Raw genomic sequence first — 20,677 nt, forward strand, 5'->3', positions numbered from 1 at the left:
CCAGCTGCAAAGTAAAGTCAGAAACAACCGACTCGGAGGAGTGATGGGGTATTTTGGTCGGTGTTAAATTTAATTTTTTTTTTCTATTCCGGACGTCAACAGCAAAGTAGCGAGTGCACAAAACATGAACACTCCTTCGCTTCTTGAACGAGAAGCAAGACCTACGGACTGGATCCAAGTATCCGAACCGTGGGTCCGGATCCAGACACTTGTCTGGATCTAAGAAGCAAATCTGGGCCTGGTTTAGGTTCGGACCTGGTAAGGGGAAAAGGGGTTGATTTAGACCTGGGAACAGGTCTGGATCTGGGAATTCGTCCTGATTCATACAGAGCTAGTTATATTCTTACCCAAAAGTAATAGTAACGTATCCGTCGCATTTCGGGTGTAGAACGGTGATAAAATACACATAATCTATACCGAAAACAAGTAAAAAAATTGAGTCACGGAAAATTTTGTCAAGTTTATCAGAAATGTATGCATCAACGTATAAGACTTGCTCATCTTATCATGAGGCAACGCAACAGTAAAAATGACATCATCGATTAAATGTTTACAATCGAATCAAGAAATTGCGTACTTGTTGTATTCGGGGGTGTCGTCCACAGAGTTCCAACGTCAAGCACTCGATTTCTTATTATTCGAATATTTCACGCATATCATTCAAATGTGCCCCGGGAATGAATCACACGATACAGCATACTCCCCCCTTTCTTACAGCAGATATGCTCAGATGTATTCGAACAAAGCACAAAATAAAAAAAGTAAATCAAACAATCACTTAATTGTTCAAACACCCAAGTGTGTGATATCGTGTAGTAAATTGATTGTTTTTTTCGAAGGCATTTTCTACTTCGTACGTAGGTACACCAGTCAGGGTACCGAAATGGAAGACCATCAAATCAGAAACCACTTCGGCACACGATCACCACTCGCGCACTAATATAAATAATTCATTTACTATCAATTTACCTGCACGGGCACGGCGAAGACGGCCGAACGTGAAACGCGCGCTAGCGGAGAAGCACTGGAACATTGGCTGTATGAAAATATTTGAAATTTGAATAAGCATGTGTGCACAGTCATCGGAATCGATGTTTTGCGTTGGTAATTAGTGTTGGCCACACTCTTCGGGAAAGTTACGTCTCGTTGCGCTTAAAACATTTGAAATCCGCGTATGGGTCGGTCTCTCTTGCCGCAGCACACTCTTTCGAAACTACGCCGAGCGAGAGAAACTCGAAATTAATGGTTGGCAAATAAGCGCACATTGTTTCAATGTTGCATTTAATTTCGAAATATGCAAATAAATAGGTTGACCCTGATGCCCCAATCAGTCGGGGATCCATTTCAGTTCTCCGGGTACTCGAACCGGTTAATGGTCGCGCCATTTTTTTTATAAACGATAAAAAGCGGATATCTTGACCCACACGAAGTCGAAACATGGACGGAGCTGGATGACGCCATCTTCCATGCGTGGCGGAATGAAACACGGTTAAAACAAAATAAGTCAATTAATTCATCAAGATGTCGTCGTCATTCGTCAAGACTACGATGACGACGACGACGACGATTCCCGATCTTGATAACTGCGGCACAGCAGAGGGTCTACCGGTAGGAAGGGTAGATATAGCAGGAAGCACTGATTCGCTTCACTTCTCTCCCCACTCGCGGGTACTGCGCGGAGTCCGATCAGCCAGCAAGCCGAAAAAAGGGTGGAGTGAAGCTCTGCTCAGATCGCCGCGGCAGCAGAGCGGTGTGGAGGAACCGACGACGGTGGCGGTTGTGATTGGAAGATTTTACACGTGGTTGAAGATACGATACGCAAACATTCACATTAGGCCTGGCTGCTGTCGGAAAGTTGATTGGAATCCACGCGAAACGACGAGCGGCATAAATTATGATGGATCCTTCGAGCTGCATTCCCATGTACCCGAGAGCCGAGAGCAGAAATAATGGCTATAAAACCGATTTCAATTCCATCATTTTTCCATCATCTTACATGATCATATTTTTTTTTGCTTGTGCCTGTGATCGGTTCAGAAGTGCATCGCAGCTGCGAGAGTGAAGGGAGACAGGATGAACGCTCGCCGGAATGATTTATTGTCCTTAGTCCGTCCTCGTTTTATATGCTTTAATATTAGTTATACCGTCTACTTTTTCATGTTATTCCATTAATTTTGTCAAGTACTCGAGGAATACATTTGATATGGAAACTCAGTGTCGTATCAATTGATGCATTTTCGTTTCCTAAGTTTGTGTCCTTCACTAAGTTTGTGTCAGATTCTGATGAGACGAAATCGAAACGCAAATTCCATAACTAATCAGAAATATGTCACATTTATTTTGAATACAAGAAAAAACGGGATATAATGGCGCTGTTGGTTGAGTTGTAAGCGTGACAGCCACTCACTACAGTGGATCTGGGTTCAATCCCTACCGAGGTCGTGGAGATTTTCTGAGGTGCCGTTGGTTCCGGTTCATGTGTTGAATGAGCCGATATCTAGAGTACAGATGGTGGAGGCCATTTTGAGGTCATTTTTATTATTATACTGGTTCTTAGGAAGGAAGCAAAAAGCTATTGATACCAAATTTTATAGGCATCCCATCGATTGTAGGTCTACGAATTAACGAAATGATGCGGCATTCCGGTGAGGTGTTCCACCATAACCTGTCATCGCAGTGTATCAAGAAGCTGTGTGTAGATGCTGGACACTCTGATGCTACTCCAAACGAATAAATATTATTCAAAAAATATCATTATTATTCAAAAATAGATACGAAAGGAAACTTTTTTTAGATTGAACCAAATGTTTTTGTGTACAGGTGCACAGTACCATACATATAGTTGGAATGTTTTGCGTTTCGGATTCTCCTCCTCATATTCTGGGATTCCGCATTCTCATCAGCAAACAAGAACTTCTGTGCTTGGCTACCCAAGACATCACTCGGAAGCAGCCAGTTGTTTTGACTTTTTTGGATTAAGCGTCTAACTAGCGCCAGCTTTGGTGCTAGTTTAGATTTATTGTCTAACTAGCCCAAAGCCTGATGCTGGTTACTGATGAGGAGAACCCGAAACGAAAAATATTCCAACTATATCATTATTATTGTTTTATTGGGGCTTTAACCACGGTGGGTCATTCGCGCTACACAGAAAATATATAATCATCAAAATGGTTACGTTTAAAAACGATATAAACATTAATAAATCAGATAAAAAATCAAGACTAAAAAAACGGAAAAAATTAGTAAAAGTGAAGAAATGGAAAGATTAAAAATGTACAAAAATTAAAATAAGTATATAACCGGAAATCAATGGAAAAAGACAAAAATAAAACAATGGGAAAACTGAATATTGAAAGAATGTACAAAAATAACAAAATTAACAATATAGACAAATTAAAATCAAATGTAAAAAATGTATCATCGAAAACAACCAAAACACTATAACAAAATGGATAAAAGAAGCAGGAAACTCGACAGATAAATTGCCAAAATTAAAGAAGCCGAAAATTATTGAACAAATTGAGAATGAAAAAAATGAAAATAGAAACATTTAAAAAATACAAATATCAATATAAAAAATGCATAAAACTAGAAAATTCGATAAATCGAAATTTAAAAAAACATATTTTACATTAAAAACAAGAAATATGTGAAGAAATAGAAAAGTGAACCAAACGATAAGAATGTATAACATTAGAAGAATAGATATAGGTCAACAAAAGATACAAACTTGAATTCGACCTTTTCGGATTTGAACCAAATTTGGAGACATTTTTCATCTAGGGCCAGTATATAAAAACCCTTTTTTGTGACAATTGAACCCACCCCTCGGTCCATGGGAGAACTCTCCGTTTTGCAAAATTGCCAAAACCTTTGATAGTCTTTTGATTATATTTCCGGTTCTATTTACTTTGGAATTGAACCCTAAGATGTCATTTAAAAGAAATTGTTCATCTGGTCTGGAAAAAATATAGTTTTTAGCAACAGTACTGCCAACTATGCGATTTTCACAGTTCAATATTAAAACTTCATTTTGCGTGCAATTTTGAAAACTCCAGTTCCATCGTGTTCCTCAAACATTTTAACCAAAAAAATACTTATAATTTTTACTATAATACACCGTTTTGAAGGGACAAACTCGCGTTTTCTCATATAAAAATCAATTTTATTGACCAAAATTGAGAAAATCTTCAAACGGTCATAAAACCGACCCTGATCTGCTAGAAGCAAATCAAAAACAAAATTTTTCATTATGTCTCGTCTACTTCACGATAAATTGTATGTGAACTCACAATACTCAAGTTGTTTTTTTTATTGTTGTGCACTTGCGATTTTATATGGGAAATTGCGATTTTTTTGCTTCAAAACAGAGTATTTCAGGATAGGCTTAAATTATATTGTGATTATAAGTGCTTTTTACGTAAAAATATCTGAGGAACACGATGGAATAGGAATTTTCAAAATTAAAATACTAATATTGAGAGGACCATAAACTTTTATTTGATAGAAAAAATCGCATAGTTGGCAGCACTCCCGCCAAAAATTTATATTTTTTATAGATTCTTTGAACAATCTTCTTCCAAAGCCGTTTTGCGGTATGTTTCTAGAGTAAATGGAACCGGAGATATAATCACAAGAATATCAAGGGTTTTGACAATTTGTCAAAATGAGGGGTGCTCCAATACCCCGAGGGTGGTTCAATTGGCGCAAAAATTTGAATTTTCATATATTGGCCCTTGATGAATAAATCCTTCAAAATTAGGTTAAATCCGTGAAGTTCTTGCCTTGATTATTTCGCGCGAGATGACCCATATAGATGATAAAAATAAAATTAAAAATGAACAGAACGGAACATTTTGAAAAATTAGATGAACATGGCAAATTTGAATGATGGAAAGACGAAATAATGGAGAAATTTGAAATGTATGGATAAAAGAGATTATAACTACTAGAGGTCGCATATCGCTGTTAACGATCCGGAAATCGCGCAAATGGCCCACTGAACGAACAGCCGCTGGTGCGCTAAGACGATTTCACTAGATTTTCAGAGCAGCGTGCATTCAGTGCACTAGCGCGACTTCCGGAAGGTTAACACCGATGGTGTATTATCTCGCTCTTACATATACTAGGACCATTTGTTTGACACATGTTGCCTCGGATAGACACATGTCAAAGTAATGGGATACACTATGTTGGAGCGAGATCCCATGTTTAAGTTCGTGAATATACTCAGGCTTTTTACGCGGGGGATACAGGCCGCGTAAATGAAAACCGCGTGAATTTCAAAATCCGCGTTAATGGGAAACTCGTTAATGGATACCGCGTAAATTAAAAAATCCGCGTAAATGAAAACCGCGTAAATTTCAAAATCCGCGTGAAAAACCGCGTAAAAAATACCGCGCAAAAAATCGCGTAAATTTCAAAATCCGCGTAAATGAAAACCGCGTAAACTTCAAAAGCCGCGTAAAAAACGCATAAAAAATACCGCGCAAAAACGCGCTTTTCTTCCTCCAGTAGTTAAAATCTCTTTTGCATGGGTTGAACAAAAACAGAGCAGCTGGACAAAACATAAAACAAAAAATAGTAGAAAAAGTGGCATACTATTGAAACATAGAAAATGGAGAAAAGAAATTGGAAAAAATATAAAACGGGTTAAATTATTTAAATAATGAAAAAACATAAGAAATGAAATTTGAAATAGATTGAAACAACGGGCTAAACGTAAAACGAAGAAAAAGTACAAATAATAGCAAAAAAAGATAAATCAAATGCTTTTTAGGAAAATTTAAAAAAAGAAAAAGTGAACTTAAAGGAAAAATGCTTAACAGAAAAAGTACTTTTGAAATAGGTTAAATGCAAGAAATGAAGCAATAACAGTAATGATCAAAATGAAAACTTAAGAAAAATAAAATTACAGAAAACGGAAAGTTAAAAAGCTAGAAAACAAAACGAAATACGAGAGAAAGGACAATAAGACACCCTGAGAAGAATTTAAAAAAGTAATCAATCTTGTAGTAATCCACGCGAAGCTATATACACGCTAGCACACGCGATAAACACGTTTGCATACAAACGCTCGAGCCCTTCGCGATAATTCACGCGCACCTACGCCTGCGATCTCGTAAACAGAATAACACCCCGGAGACTAAGTGACCGTTTTAGTACTTATCGATTTACAAACGCGGTTCCAAAAGTGGCCCTACAGTGGGACCAATAGAAAAAACGCTTTTAATCCACCTAACAGTGTGATGAGACATTTCTTATAACTCTTATCACTCTCTTCGGATATTATATCGTTTGAGAACATTTGATGCTTCGCGATGTTTTTGATAACACATACTACATGGGATAGTGGCAGGACTCAGAGAATCACTCAAATCATCATAGGACAACATCAGTGCTAGAAATCTCAAACCAAATCAATGGGAAGGCGAAAAAATGGCCCATAAAATAGACATACAAACGAATTATTGCTAATGCTCTGTTAATAAAATATCTAAATTCCTCAATCAATGCATTATGGTGGGAAAACTGATTTTTCTAAAGGGGTTATGTATATTGTACTGAGCCAAATCGTTTTTTTTTTTTTGAATCGATTTGAAGTTTATACTTTACTCAAATTTCCAACGCGACTGAGAATTAAGAAATCAACGCTTTTTCTTGAAAAAAAAACCACCATTCAAAGAAAATCAACAGTGGATATTTCCAGACTTGGTTTTATTTCCTATTTAAGAACTATTGTGTTTTTTACATCCTAGATTGCATGATTCAGTGATCGAAACCCAAAACTTCATGAAGTATTTGAAATTATTAAATTAAAATTGTGTGTTTGCTATTGAAATTGACAAAATGATTGTATATATAGTATATAGTCCCTTTGGCGATTGTTTACTTTTTCGGTCCCACCTATCAGCATTGAAGTATCGCCATTACGTTTTTTTACAATACCGATTTTACAATTGGTGGGGGTTTGGTGAAAATCGATCTTAATGTTTAAACGGCATAATTCCGAAATCGTATTTTTTGAAGTTTTAAAATTATGCAGAATTAATTTTTCAGAAAATAGTAACAGAGCAAAAAAGTACCAAAGTCCAAAAAAATCAATTTTTGTCAAACGTTATTTTTTCGAGTTTACATCAAATCTCAATGTTTCATGCATTATAATTTCATTTGGCATCAAAAATACAAATTTGATTTTGAAAATTTTTCATTGCGGTTTATATGGGAATTTGCTGTGTGATTGCACTCTTCAACTCGTAACTCCGGAACCGGAAGTCCAATCAATAAAAAAAATTCAATAGCAGCCGATGGGAAGATTGTACCTTTCATTTGAGACTAACTTTGTGCAAATCGATCCAGCCATCTCTTATTAACAGAGGTCACATTTTTTTCCACATACACACATACATACACAGACATTTTCCGATCTCGACGAACTGAGTCGATTAGCATATGACACTCGGCCCTCCCGGTCGGGATTAGATCGACGAATTTTAGAGTGAATGAGAAAGGCAAAAACATTTTTAGCAAATATTGAAATTTATGCATTTTTTGGTGAGCAGTTCTATGTTTCATAGACATGAAATCAATTTTAACTTCGCTTCCTATTAAATAAAGACCCTTATTGCAGTACATCTCTACAAAAACGAGATCAATTTGAGGATTATGATTAATTACAGAACTCTGGAATTTTCTATTGGAATGTTTTCAGGCAGGAATTTGATATTGATGCTATTAGACAACTGTGAAATCAAGACCAAGAGATCAGTTACATATCAGGACCCCATTCCGACAATTTATCAAAAGTCCTCATGATGTTTACAACAACAGGTTATCAATCTTCGGATCAGATAATTGTTATTGTAATATTTAATTAAATCAGTCTGCATCAATAAATTTTCAACTTCAATCCAATATTTTTTTTTGGGTGTTGTGGGGGGGGGGGGGGTTGTATGGTGTTAAACCCTAAAACCTTCTCTTGGCTACGCCGTTGCTTGGGGTTATTTATTTCGCTTTTCATTTTCCGATATGTTTCAGATCGATCCGATGGTTATAAGTTAGAAAAATTGCAGTCAGAAGGTTCGCACAAATGAACATTTTTGCACTGATAAGTTATCAAGTTCCTGCCAGACAACTTGGAAGTGTTCGGTGATTATTTCTAGCGGTTGTAGATAGAAAAATGAAATACAAAATTCGATTTATCGAAATAATGTTTGGCTTATTTCAATGGATTATTACTATATTGAACAATAAATAGGCGACAAAGAGTAATCCACAAACAACAAGCCATAACTTTTAAAGTATTCAAAATAGATATTTGAAGTCTTCAGTAAAGTTATTCGCAAAAGTAAGAGCTACAAATTTGCTGAAGGCATCATTTCGATATTGTCACTTCCAAGAAAATTTGTGAAAATATCTCACTCATAGGGGGATTAATCAGCAAAAACACAATACCAAAAGAAAGGTCATATTGCCTCCATTAAATTCTCCGAAGATACTATTGACCTAAAATAAGCCGTTTTGGCGTTAATAATAGATTACATGTTCTTGGTCATATTTCTGGCAATGGGAAATGATAAAAATCTTTCGTCCGCATTTAATGTTAAATATCTCTTTTGATAATAGTCCGATTTCAACAATCTATAGCTTGTTCGAAAGGTATTCGTTAAACCTGTCTAAAAACATATAAATTGTTAATCTATATTGTCAATTTCGGCAGATAATTCAAAAAAACTGCAAAAACGCCATTTTTATGCATTCAAACATTCATATCTTGGAAACTAAACATCAGAATCAAAAACAAATTAATAGCGTTCATACTGTTTTTTAGTTCTTTCATTTAAAATTGGTTTGGATAAGATCGGTTCAGCCATTGCTGAGAAACACGAATGAGAATTTGTCCGTTACATACACACACACACACACACACACACACACAGAGACATTGTCCCAAATCGTCGAGCTGAGTCGATTGGTACATAAGACTCGGCCCTCCGGGCCTCGGAAAAAAATCTTGAAAGTTTGAGCGAATTCTATACATTTCTTTTATAATAAATGTAAAAAGACGCTCATATCCACTAGACAACACGTTCCATTGACCGGGAACTCTAGTGGTATGGAATAAATTACTCTTTTCCAATATCCGAACCGTACACCAAAAATTATCAGATTCATGGTCGACGCGCGATCATGCAAGAACACACGCGAATATACGAATGGATGCACGGTTATAAAATCAAATTTAGACACGCGAATAAACATACACGCTAGCACATGTGGTATACAAACGCCCACGCGATCGAACACGTTAACGCACAAACGCTCGAACCCTTCGCGATGATACACACGATAGTGAAGTCCCTGCCCTCGTATTTATCTGAACCGTACAATGAATATCCATTCAGAATCTCGGTCAAAAAAATTAAAATCGGTTGAATTGTTTTTCGGTGATCATAATCACTGCAGAGGCATTTTGGAAAAACACCCATTTCGAGATTATAGTTTCAAGTTAATGTATGCCGAATAAGGTTTGGATAAAATTCAACAGGCAACATTTTGTAGAACAATATCTAAACTTTCTTACTTCAAATCCTTGCTCTTCCTTGAGTGGCTCTTAATATTTGAAAAATACCTCACCTTCCAGTCCCTTGCTAATTATATGTCGTTACAATATAATATGTATAACATTCGTCAGCTTAATATTTACTATTAAGAAATGGAGCCCATTCGACGTTACGACATTACTTTGCAAGTTGATGTTTGCATTTTCTTGATCTTACTTGATTTTGGTTACCAGATATTCTATAGTTTTCGGTTGTAAATTATTGGCATATACTCTCCGCTTCAAATTAAAACAGATATACTCAATTGGACGCAGTTGGGGTGCATTTGGAGGATTAGCAGCTTTTTGTACAAAAAAGGAGTACATGGCATCTCCTCGATCCTCAGCTTTCCCGTGGAATGCGCGTGAATGTCTCTGTTTACGGATCCGCCCAACCCTATTTTGGCTCTTCGTTAACAGCACTAATGTGAAGGTAACCCGATCAACAAATTCTGTCCACTGTAAGTCGACCCGCATCCACTGGTAATGCCTTGAACTTATGGTGGCTTCTTACTACATTAATACAAAAGCTATGCCATATAAAGGGCGAACACGAAATTATTGCGACACATTCTACAGGGCATAACTTTATTACCATTGGGTAAAACTCAACCAAATTTTGCACACTTTCTCATTGATGTGTATTGTTTAAATGCTGTCAAACTGGAAGTCGTGTTTTCGATTCAACGAAAATGGAGGTGAACCAACGCGAGTCGAGAAAACAATCCTGGAATTTCCTGACCTGTCGCACCGGCAGTTGGGAAAAATTTTGAACATTCACCATTCAACCGTCTCCAGAGTGTTGAAGCGGTTCCAGGAGCGGTTGACGTTGGACCACGGCAAAGGAGCTGGTAGAACACCGGGACTGGACAACAAGAAGACGGAGGGAAAGGTGAAGCGGATGATTAAAGCAAGTCCCATCGTCTCAAGCCGTGATTTGGCTAAAAAGATCGGCATGTCGCAGAGCTACGTCCAGAATGCAAAGAAGAGTGCTGGACTACATACATACAAGGTACAGAACTTCCCGAACCGCGATGAGCGGCAACAATCGACGGCTAAAACTCGGGCACGGAAGCTCTACGAGAAGATGCTGACAAAATATGGCTGCTGCGTGATGGACGACGAAACGTATATAAATGCCGATTTTAAGCAAATTCCGGGGTTGGAGTTTTTCACCGGCAAGAGCAAGTTCTATGTGGACGACAAATTTAAGAAGAAGAAAATGTCAAAGTTCGCCTCCAAATATCTCATTTGGCAGGCCATCTGCTCTTGCAGACTGAGGGGTGAGCCGTTCGTGACAAAGTACACAGTAAATGGCGAGATCTACAAATCTGAGTGCCTCGAGAAGCGCCTTTTGCCGTTCTTGCAGCAGCACGACGAAGCTCCGCTATTTTGGCCAGATTTGGCATCATGCCACTATTCTAAAAGTTTCCTGGAGTGGTATGAGGCCAATTCTGTCTATTTTGTTCCAAAGGACATGAATCCGCCAAACTGTCCGGAGCTGCGCCCGGTGGAGCAGTACTGGGCAATGATGAAGCGGGAACTTCGGAAGAGCAAGAAGACAGTCAAAGACGAGAAGGACATGTTAAGAAAATGGAAAAAAACTGAGAAACTGGTACCGGATGACACTGTAAAGACTTTGATGGAGGGCATCAAGCGAAAATGCGTTCAATTTTACACTCAAAGCTCCATCGATTAACTTTTCTTTTGATTTTTGAAGTAAATATATGTATAAAACTACCCTAAAATTTTTGTTTGATTTTAAACATTATGAGAAAATTGGCACGACATTTTCGGTGTCGCAATAATTTTGTGTTCGCCCTTTATCGGACTAACCATTCCTTCCCTTTCCTGCCGCGATCTACGTTCGGGCCTGGCCGGCGCCGGTATTGATCAATAAACACTTTAGGATTACCAGTAGTTGTACATTGAAAGATGTTTCGCTACTCCCAAGCGTAATTATCTACTGATTCCCTGTGCAACTTCAGCTAGTCCAGATCGATAACGAAGTAGCAGCCAGGGGTGTTCGCACAAGCTCAAGCTCTAGTAATGACATGGCGGAAAACATGATTTAAATTCACAAAACAAAAATAAATATTTCCACTGATAAAAGCGTTACGTGGGCGTAACGCGAAGGGAAATTGAACATAATTAAGCCATGATTTTTCTCCATGGCTCTGTTTTCGTTACGTAAAAACGTGGTTGTTCCAAAATTCATGGAACTTTATTCACGATTTTGGGAACAATTTTTTACCGTGTACGGGCCTGCAATTCTAAGTTATTTAACACCATTTTTAACGAGTGTTTTAACATATAGTTATCATGGTGGTACCAGTTTTTATGGGGATTTACGGTATGACCGTACTTCTCAACTGGTAACTCCGGAACGGGATGTCGGATCAAAATTACATTCAATAACAACTCGAACATGGGAATAAGCAAACTAAATACAATACACTCACAATAACGTACAAACGCTCGAGGCTTTCGATACAAACACGGTCGCAAACGCTATTCACGCGCATTTACGCCCACAATCGCGCAATCATACAAACGTCCTGGCGACTAGTATTTACGAATTTACAAACGCGGTCTCATGTGACAACATACAAATGCCCGCTCTCGTACGATCATGAAACATACTCGTCCGGGAGCTTCCACTCTAAAATCCGGAACGTATATAGGGTAGACAACAAGTCTCAGCGCACCATAGTTATAGACCTCAGTGAGGTGGGGTAGTTCACTTTCTCCCTTCATTTGAACCATACGCTTAAAATTGAACATCAGAATGAAGACCTGCGAGAACATTTAAAAGCCCACGCAAATATGCGTACGGCTATAGACGCTTATATGAAATAATTCAAACCAAAGTTATAAACACGCCCTCGCGATCAAACACGTTAACATAGAAACGCTCGTTCCCTTCGCGGTAATACAAAGCTGGTCATTCTTGCGATCATGTAATCCTGATCTCAAATGATCTCAGTTAATGAGAAAATTAATAACGAAAATTTTAGAAAAAACCTGTTTTAATCCACCTAGCGGTGCAATTGTTCCTTTCTCAATCACGAACACGAGAATTTCATCGTTGTTTATATTCAATAAAAGTTTTCAAATGTATAACACAGCAAAAATATGAAAATTAACTTAAATGTATTTCATGATATCGCAGAAAAACTATTCGTGTAATTATGTTTCACGAATAAATTTACGCTATATATCATGCACATAAAATGACCCCTGAAAATCATGCAAATCTGTATGTTCCTATGGAAATTTACATTATTCTGCTCGCGACCTGCGCGCTATTCATTCAACTTTCAGATAAAATATCTTATTTTTACACGATTTTATACGAAACGGTGTTGAGCAGATAGAAAAACTAACTGCGTCATACACATACATGCACGAGTCGCAACTCAAACGCGCTTGGATCGTCCACGCTCAAGCGAAGCTTATGTACGCCACTTTGCAGTCACGTTGTTATGTGTCGCTTTAGCCTAGGTCATAAGGGGGTGTCTCTGGTGAGTCAATTATTGTCGGTTCAAGTCTTGGTATTATTTAACAGATTTTTTTATGTCGGTATCGTCACCAGTACATACGTAAGTTATTTATAGTACGATTTGTGGCCAATGTAAAATTAATCACTCGCATAATTTTACACTGTTGGTCGCGTTCCCTTTATGTGCAGTATAGTTAGCATAATTTTACACGAATTTTTTTATCTGTGAAATTACATTTTTATTATACTTGACATGACAATTTTTTTTTTATTTCAATTATAGAGGTTTTAACCTTAAGGTCATTCGCCTCTTCGGGTTAGAAAAATCTCTTAGGAAAAATTTCTAACCCTATGTGCGGGGTCGGGACTCGAACCCAGGTGCGCTGCGTACAAGGCAATCGATTTACCAATACGCTACGCCCACTCCCCCCACATGACAATTATATACAAGAAAAAAATCATTATTCGAGTTCTAAAATTTTGCAAAAGAAAACAGTCCAAACTTTAACCATTAGAACCAGTAAACAGCGGTTTGAGACTTAGTTTGGTCGTCTTGTTTATCTGGCGGGAGAAGAAGAGTAACGAACTGTGGTCTAAACACCAAACATTTTTTACGAAAATTTTTCGAAACAGCCGCCGTAACATTGAATTGAAAAAATCGGCGAGGTCCCAAAAAGTCGATTTTTACCAAAAAAAAAAAAAACAGGTGAGGTGGCTTCCAAAATTTCATGGGGTCCCCCATTTGAACAAAAAAATTGAGTTCCAGCTTATATGGGAATTTCATATGTGACCGGACGGTCCAGTCTATATTTCCGGAACCATATAAGCTTATAGAATTTTATAGACATCTGAGGGGATAATATAGCTATCTCCGAGAAACCAATATAACCGTTCCGCCGGGGCTTCCGGAACCGATGATGGTGGCCAATGTGGCCAGAGAGACTTTATATTGTTACTATACAAATCAAAACAGTTGAGGTTACATTTTGGAAAAAAATTCAGGTTACATTTCATCACAGAATCCGTTAAAATTGGGATTTGCTGTGTGAACGTACTCATCGCCCTATAATTCCGGAACTGGAAATCGGGTTCATTAGAAATTCAACAGCAGCCAATGGGAACGTTGTACCTTTCATTTGAGACTAAGCTTGTTAAAATCGGTTCAGCCATCTTTGAGAAAAGTGAGTGACATTTTTGGCCAAATACAGACGCACATACACACACAAAAATATTTAAAATCGTGACCGACCATCTTAGATTCCTATGAAACTTTACACGTTTCACCGGAATGGAAGACTAACAATTTTTCAAAATCAGTAAGACTTTTTTGAATCAAGAGCAATTTTATAGAAGAGCGTAGACATTTCTATATGCCATAATTTAAAAAAAAAATTGTTCGATTACTATATTTTATATAGCCAAACTTTCAGAGTGAATTACAGGGAATGAATATTTCTGTATGAAAAAAATATAAAAATGTTGTGTCAATTTTTCATAAAAACAAAAATTTGTGCTAAAAATTCAAATTGCAAAAACCCATTTTTCTATGCAATAAAATTGGACTAAACCGCTTTGCGCGTTAAGGGCACAAGACCTAATATAAATTAAGTTTTGATTTTTTGTGTTTCGAATTCATCTCGTCAGTAACTAGCACCATCTGGGTGTCTATGTATCTAAACTAGTACTCAAATTAGCACTAGTTAGACACAAAAAATTCCAAACAGTTCACACGACATATCGTCGCTGTTGTGCTATCTTATGACAAACGCCATTTTGGGGTAAACTGAGTTAAATATGCCATATTGTTGGTTTAAAAAATCTCTACAAAACGGCGTTTTCGGAATTTTGACATACTACTTGGTTACTGAGATATAGCGAGAAACGTGCTGAGAAATTTTGTGATATTTGCTTAAAATGACTGTGTCTGGGCATTGGCACAAGTTATCTTGATGGATTAGATGTTTTTCTATGTAAAAATGTCTAAGAAACACAATGGCAAAATCGTTTTCAAAATAAAAATACACAAAATGTGAGAAAAAATGTAATTTTAGTTTTAAACTGGAAATATAGCATATTTCGCAACACTGTATCCAAAAATCATTATTTTTCTAGTTTCCCTGACTCATTTGCTTTAAAATGCATCTCACCAATTGTTTATAGACCAAATAACGCCAAAGATATAAATAAAAGTTAATAATTGATGATTTTTTTCTATGGAAAATTTTCCAAGCACGATTATGACCCGCCATACAAATTTTGTCATCACCTTTGACACGTATGAGTGCGACTTTTGTTTACATGTTTAGCAGAAACTCGTAATATAGTCAACCGATCTTCATAATATTTGAGAGATTAATACAGAATAGACAGAAGCATCAATTGTTTTCTATGAATTGTTTCTACTATTTACCAATTGCAAGATATTCAATCTCAAACTTTAAAAATCGTTTTTCTCGAAATGTGCAAAATGGCGCTTGTCATAAGTTAGCACAACAGCGACGATATGTGAACGCCTAAAGCTACATGTCCCGAGTGATGTCCCGGGAAGCAAATATAGCTCTGGTTTGCTGACGAGAAAGCGAAGACGAGCTCTTGTCTTTTGGTTCAAGAAACCAAACGCCTGGTATTATGCAATAAAATTGGACTAAACCGTTTTGCGCGTTAAGGGCACAAGACCTAATATAAATTAAGTTACTGCTAGTTACTGACGAGATGAATTCGAAACACAAAAAAGCAAAACTTAATCCATTTTTCTAATTTTTTATCTTTTGGCAACAAAAACCTAAAGAGAAAAGAAACATTTTGAATGTGATTGTATGATGGAGAACTTATTGGTAAAAAAGTTTTTATAACAATTACTTTATAAGTGTTTTTAAATTTCATACTAATTGATATACAAAACTGTAATTTTATTATAGAATATAATTCAAAGTTCCATTTTAAATTAAAACGTATTCAACAAAAATCTTCCAAAATGTGATAGTTTTCGAGATATTTGGAATTTAGTTCCAACAGAAACAGTTAATTCGTGTGATTATGCCCTTTTTAAAAGTTTTTCGCGTTACCCCTTCAAAAAATGTTAAAAATCTAATGTTTATCGTTTTAAATACAAGACGCAAAAGAAACTTTTTCAGTGTATTTGGATCATGGGGAATCTTTCAATAAAAAAAATTCCTGGCAACTTTTGACATATTTTCATAATTCATACTTTTTTCTGTCGAAACAATAGGTTTTTCAAAAGACCCATTTCCTGTAACTTATCATTTGACATCAAAGCGATATTGTAACTCATTTGAAAGCTACATGAAATATCATGCTGATTTATAAACCGAACACAACTTCAAAGTTTCGTTCGAATCGACGATCGTCATATTTTGTGGTCGGCCGGTTTCTCATGGAATTCCTCAATACCTTTGTACTGAGAAAGGCAAAAATGAAAATCGGTTGAATAGTTTTTCGGGGATCGTGATCACGGGAAAGGTACTTTTGGAAAAAAAGAACAATTTCGAGATTAGTGTCAACTTACCACCGCTCTTGGTAGTAGAAACGCAGTAATTCGCAAACTCCTAGTTAACCCTCCGGAAGTCGCGCATATGGCCCACTGAACGAGCAGCCGCTGATGCTCTAAGACGATTTCTCTAGCTTTTCAGAGCAGCGTGCACTCAGTGCACTAGCGCGACTACAGGAAGGTTAACCCTCCAGCACTCGCGCGAATGGGTCCCCGAATAAGCAGCCGCTGGTGCTGAAAGAAGATTTCGCTAGAGTTTCTGAAGGTGTTGCATAAAATACAACGGCGCGAGTGCCGGAGGGTTAAATTTGGAAAATTGTTCTCAAGGACTTTTATTTTCAGATAAAGCAATATTAAAAAAAAGGTATGTAACTCCTTAAAGAGCTGAAACAATTGTATCCTAGGGTTTGAATGGTTATATTAAGGTATTGACTTATGGTTAAGCTGGCTTCGAATTATGTTCCAAGCTTTTCGTATAAACCATGAGAATTAAATTTGTTTCTAAAAATTTCAATGTTTATTTTCCCGACTGAATAGCAATTGCTGTAACACCCTTCTGAAAAGTTGTCCTAGATTTCACACATTTTTCTCCCTTCGCCCTACGCGTCGCCAGGCTGGAAAATGAAAAATAGCAAACGTTCATTTTACCTCCACGGGACGGTCTATGGCGTGTCCACACCTCGTCTCATACAATCCCATCCATTAACATTGGAAAGAACCCGCGGGATGTGACGGCAAAGACTCAACTTATTCTAGCACAAGGTAAAAACACAAACGGCACAACACCTACCTACCTGGCCAACCACGAGTCGGATGGGGGGATCATTCAGCCAGAGCGCGTTGCGCGTTTTGATGGGTTAACAAGTTTGTTTGATGATTCTATTTGTTTGTTGTTTAATTTAATCATTATAAAAACGTGTTCTCGCCTGTGCTGTTTTCTCACTTGCTCTCCTGTTCCAACCGACTGGCATCATATTCCGCACGGTTTTGTGGTGAATGCGCAAAGACCCCCAACCATCCGCTACGACAACGAGACGAGGTGACGGGAATGAGTGCATTTTCTTCAATAGCGTATCCCTCGGATCGGATCCAGTCGATCGTCGACGGAGTAGAGGCAGAGTTACGGGAAATTAATTATTTATGGAAATGCATCACTTCTCGGGGTCCGAGAATCGAACGGGCGTTTGGTGCGAGAAATACGATATTCTTCTTGGGTTGCACTCTTGACCAACTGTTTGTTTTATCAATTAGAACTGCAGCGATAGGACTGTTTCGTTGCGGAGAAATTCTTGTTATAATATCTAACTTTTCTTTTTTACTTTTTCAACAGGTACATGAAGTATCTCTATCCGTACGAGTGCGAGAAGAAGAACTTGAGCACACCGGCCGAACTGCAGGCCGCCATCGACGGGAATCGACGCGAGGGTCGACGTTCCAGCTATGGACAGTTTGATTCGGTAAGTCAATGCACTTTTAAGTTAAGTTTTCGTGTTTCGTGGTGAAAAAAAACTTATTCCTCGTTTGCTTTCGAGACGACGAAACATTATAAATTGTTCAGTAAAAATCATTAAACCGAGTTGAACTTTAAAGTATTATCCATAGACACAATGATTGGCAATTAACTATAAAAAAGTTGATCACATTCGCAACCAATCATTGAATCATTGGAACACTGCAAAGTTCCAGCTTGTGCTGCTCATTACTCATTGATTTATGTGCACACATTACTGCCGGCCCTTGAGCTATCCCCACTTGTCCCTCACCCCTAATGGCAACAATCATCTCAACCATCACGAGCCAGCAGCAAATCTCAGTTCCTCGAGATCTCGCTGTTACTGACTGATCGTTTGATTATTCATATTTTCATTCACTCATTCATTAATAAACGCCCTGTTGGCTAAACAAACAGGCAATAAAACTGCAAATCGATCTCGTGTTTTTGCGATCGTTTTCCATTTGCTCGTTCATTTACAAGCTTTTTCTTCATCTTCTTATATTGATCTCTCTCCCATTCTCTCTCTCTCTCTCACCCAACATCACTCTCGTGCATCCAACAACAACAACAACAGCCATCGGTTCAACGTTCGCCTATTCCACAGAGCATCCAGCAGATGTCCCCGCTGTCACTGGTCACCCATGTCAACCAGCAGCAACACCATCGCCTCCTGGGGGCACCGAATGTCGGTCAGATGCCGAACATTCTGCCGGCCGATTTCGAGCAGCGCATGCTCGACTACATCAAACTGTTCCAGCCGAAGGAGATGAAGCGGGAGCAAAGCCCGGATCAGATGACCCCACGGGATGCGCTCAATGCGCTGGAAATGTCCCGCGTTGCTCTTTGGAACATGTACAATAACAACACGAGCCCGCCGAACTCGCTGAACACAAGCCCACCGGAAATGCAGAGGTTGGTATTTTGGGCTAAGTACAGAGCTAATCATCATTCACTCACTAGTTTGTTCCATTTCAGGGAAGCTCTCAATCTGGCGGAATCTCCGCCTCATCATATGTCGATCAAGCGTGAACGGGACCACCCGATGGACTTTACAGATCGCTCGGGTGCCCGTGACTACCACACTGGAATTCCACCGGCAAAGCGCAGCAACAACAATTCTATCGCTGCAGTTGCTGCTGCACAATTGCAGCAACAGCAACAACATCAACAACAGCAGCTGCATGCCCACAGTCGCTCACTGACCCCACAGAAATTGAACTTATCCTCGCATGATGAAGACGATGTTCGCTCCGATGGAACACCGATCAATTTGCGAGGAGAAAATGGCCTACGCCATCACGATGAGGATATCCCCGAGGACGAGGAAGAAGATGAAGATGAGGATATGACTATAGCGGAAGATCCCCATCCGCTGGCGCTGAACAGAATTACGGAACACGCGGCAGCACTGGCCGCTGCCCAGAGAGAACGCGAACAGGTCCAGGTTAATCATTTAGCCAGTTTGAACCTGAGTCTACTGGAACGTGAACGGGAACGGTGTGATAGTGCGGATAAATTGAAACGCCAACAGCAGTTACAGTTGGAACAACTCCAAAGGGAACAGTTGCTCCATCACCAGCAGCAGCAGCAGCAACAGCAACAACAGCAGCTACAACGTGAGCGGGATTTGCAACGAGAACGAGAGCGCGAACTTCAGAAACAACAGCAAACACAGCAATTACAAATGCATCAGGAACATCATATTCATCAGCAACAGCAACAACAGGAACAGCACCGTCAGAACGGTGATCGTCTCAGCGGAACTGGAATGGATAGTGAACGTAACAACACAAGTACCAGCAGTGATCCTCAAGCCCGGTCCGGATCGGTGCATGATACATATAGTCCGGGTAGTGCGGGAGCTGCTGGAGGCATTATGGGCATGCAGTTTAAGCTGATTAGCAGAGGTAAGTTTGCTGGTTATTTTGTGAGCTTGGGCAACTGCTCCCAGGAATGGAAAATCCGGAGGATTTTTATTTACATCAAACCCCCCCCCCCCCCCCCCCCCTCCTGAAATTGATATTTTGGATGTGGGTGTTAGCTATAACTGCTAACATTAAAATAAATTAGGACACAAAACTTAAACTGACAAAAGACTTATAAATGGAATATTTTTATTCCAATGAAAATTTGCTAGGGCTGCAATTTGTATGGTTGTACCATAAAAACTGCATTATAGCCTCGAACATGGCAGAACACTATCTTTTCCAAGAACTATAAGAAGTTCGTTTACTGTACGGGTTAAAGTTTTTTTCATGCTCGAAATACTTCGTTTCAGGGATATAGGGTAGACATCTCATTTTCTGATGATGCAACTTTAAATAACACCGTTTCACAGAATTAACCTTACTTATGGGGTTTTCGATTGATTGACACCGGTGTAGTGGAGCGCACTGAAACTGCACCGGTTTAACACTTTCTAGCAGAAGTACAGAAAACTGGGTATGTTCAATTGACACTTCTGCTAGAAAGTGCAAAACCAGTGCACTCCACTACACCGGTGCACACCAATAGAAAATCCCATTAAAAAGTGCGCCTTCCCAACAAAATGGGTAACACATACGAGCAAAA

At 38.5% G+C, this 20,677-nt stretch overlaps 1 protein-coding gene across 5 annotated transcripts in view; it reads left to right on the forward strand.

The window, feature by feature from the left end:
- The window catches only part of LOC131688433 (protein dead ringer), a 364,954-nt gene that overhangs the window by 336,341 nt on the left and 7,936 nt on the right, over positions 1–20,677 (forward strand). For 3 of the 5 annotated variants that reach the window (XM_058972658.1, XM_058972653.1, XM_058972654.1), the window contains exons 7-9: positions 17,942–18,068; positions 18,681–19,018; positions 19,067–20,013. In XM_058972658.1, the coding sequence (XP_058828641.1) occupies positions 17,942–18,068; positions 18,681–19,018; positions 19,067–20,013 (1,412 nt within the window). The remainder of the gene's footprint in view (positions 1–17,941; positions 18,069–18,680; positions 19,019–19,066; positions 20,014–20,677) is intronic. The other 2 variants (XM_058972655.1, XM_058972657.1) reach the window with 2 other exon arrangements.

Source organism: Topomyia yanbarensis, chromosome 3, assembly GCF_030247195.1.
Source record: "Topomyia yanbarensis strain Yona2022 chromosome 3, ASM3024719v1, whole genome shotgun sequence".
NCBI lineage: Eukaryota > Metazoa > Arthropoda > Insecta > Diptera > Culicidae > Topomyia > Topomyia yanbarensis.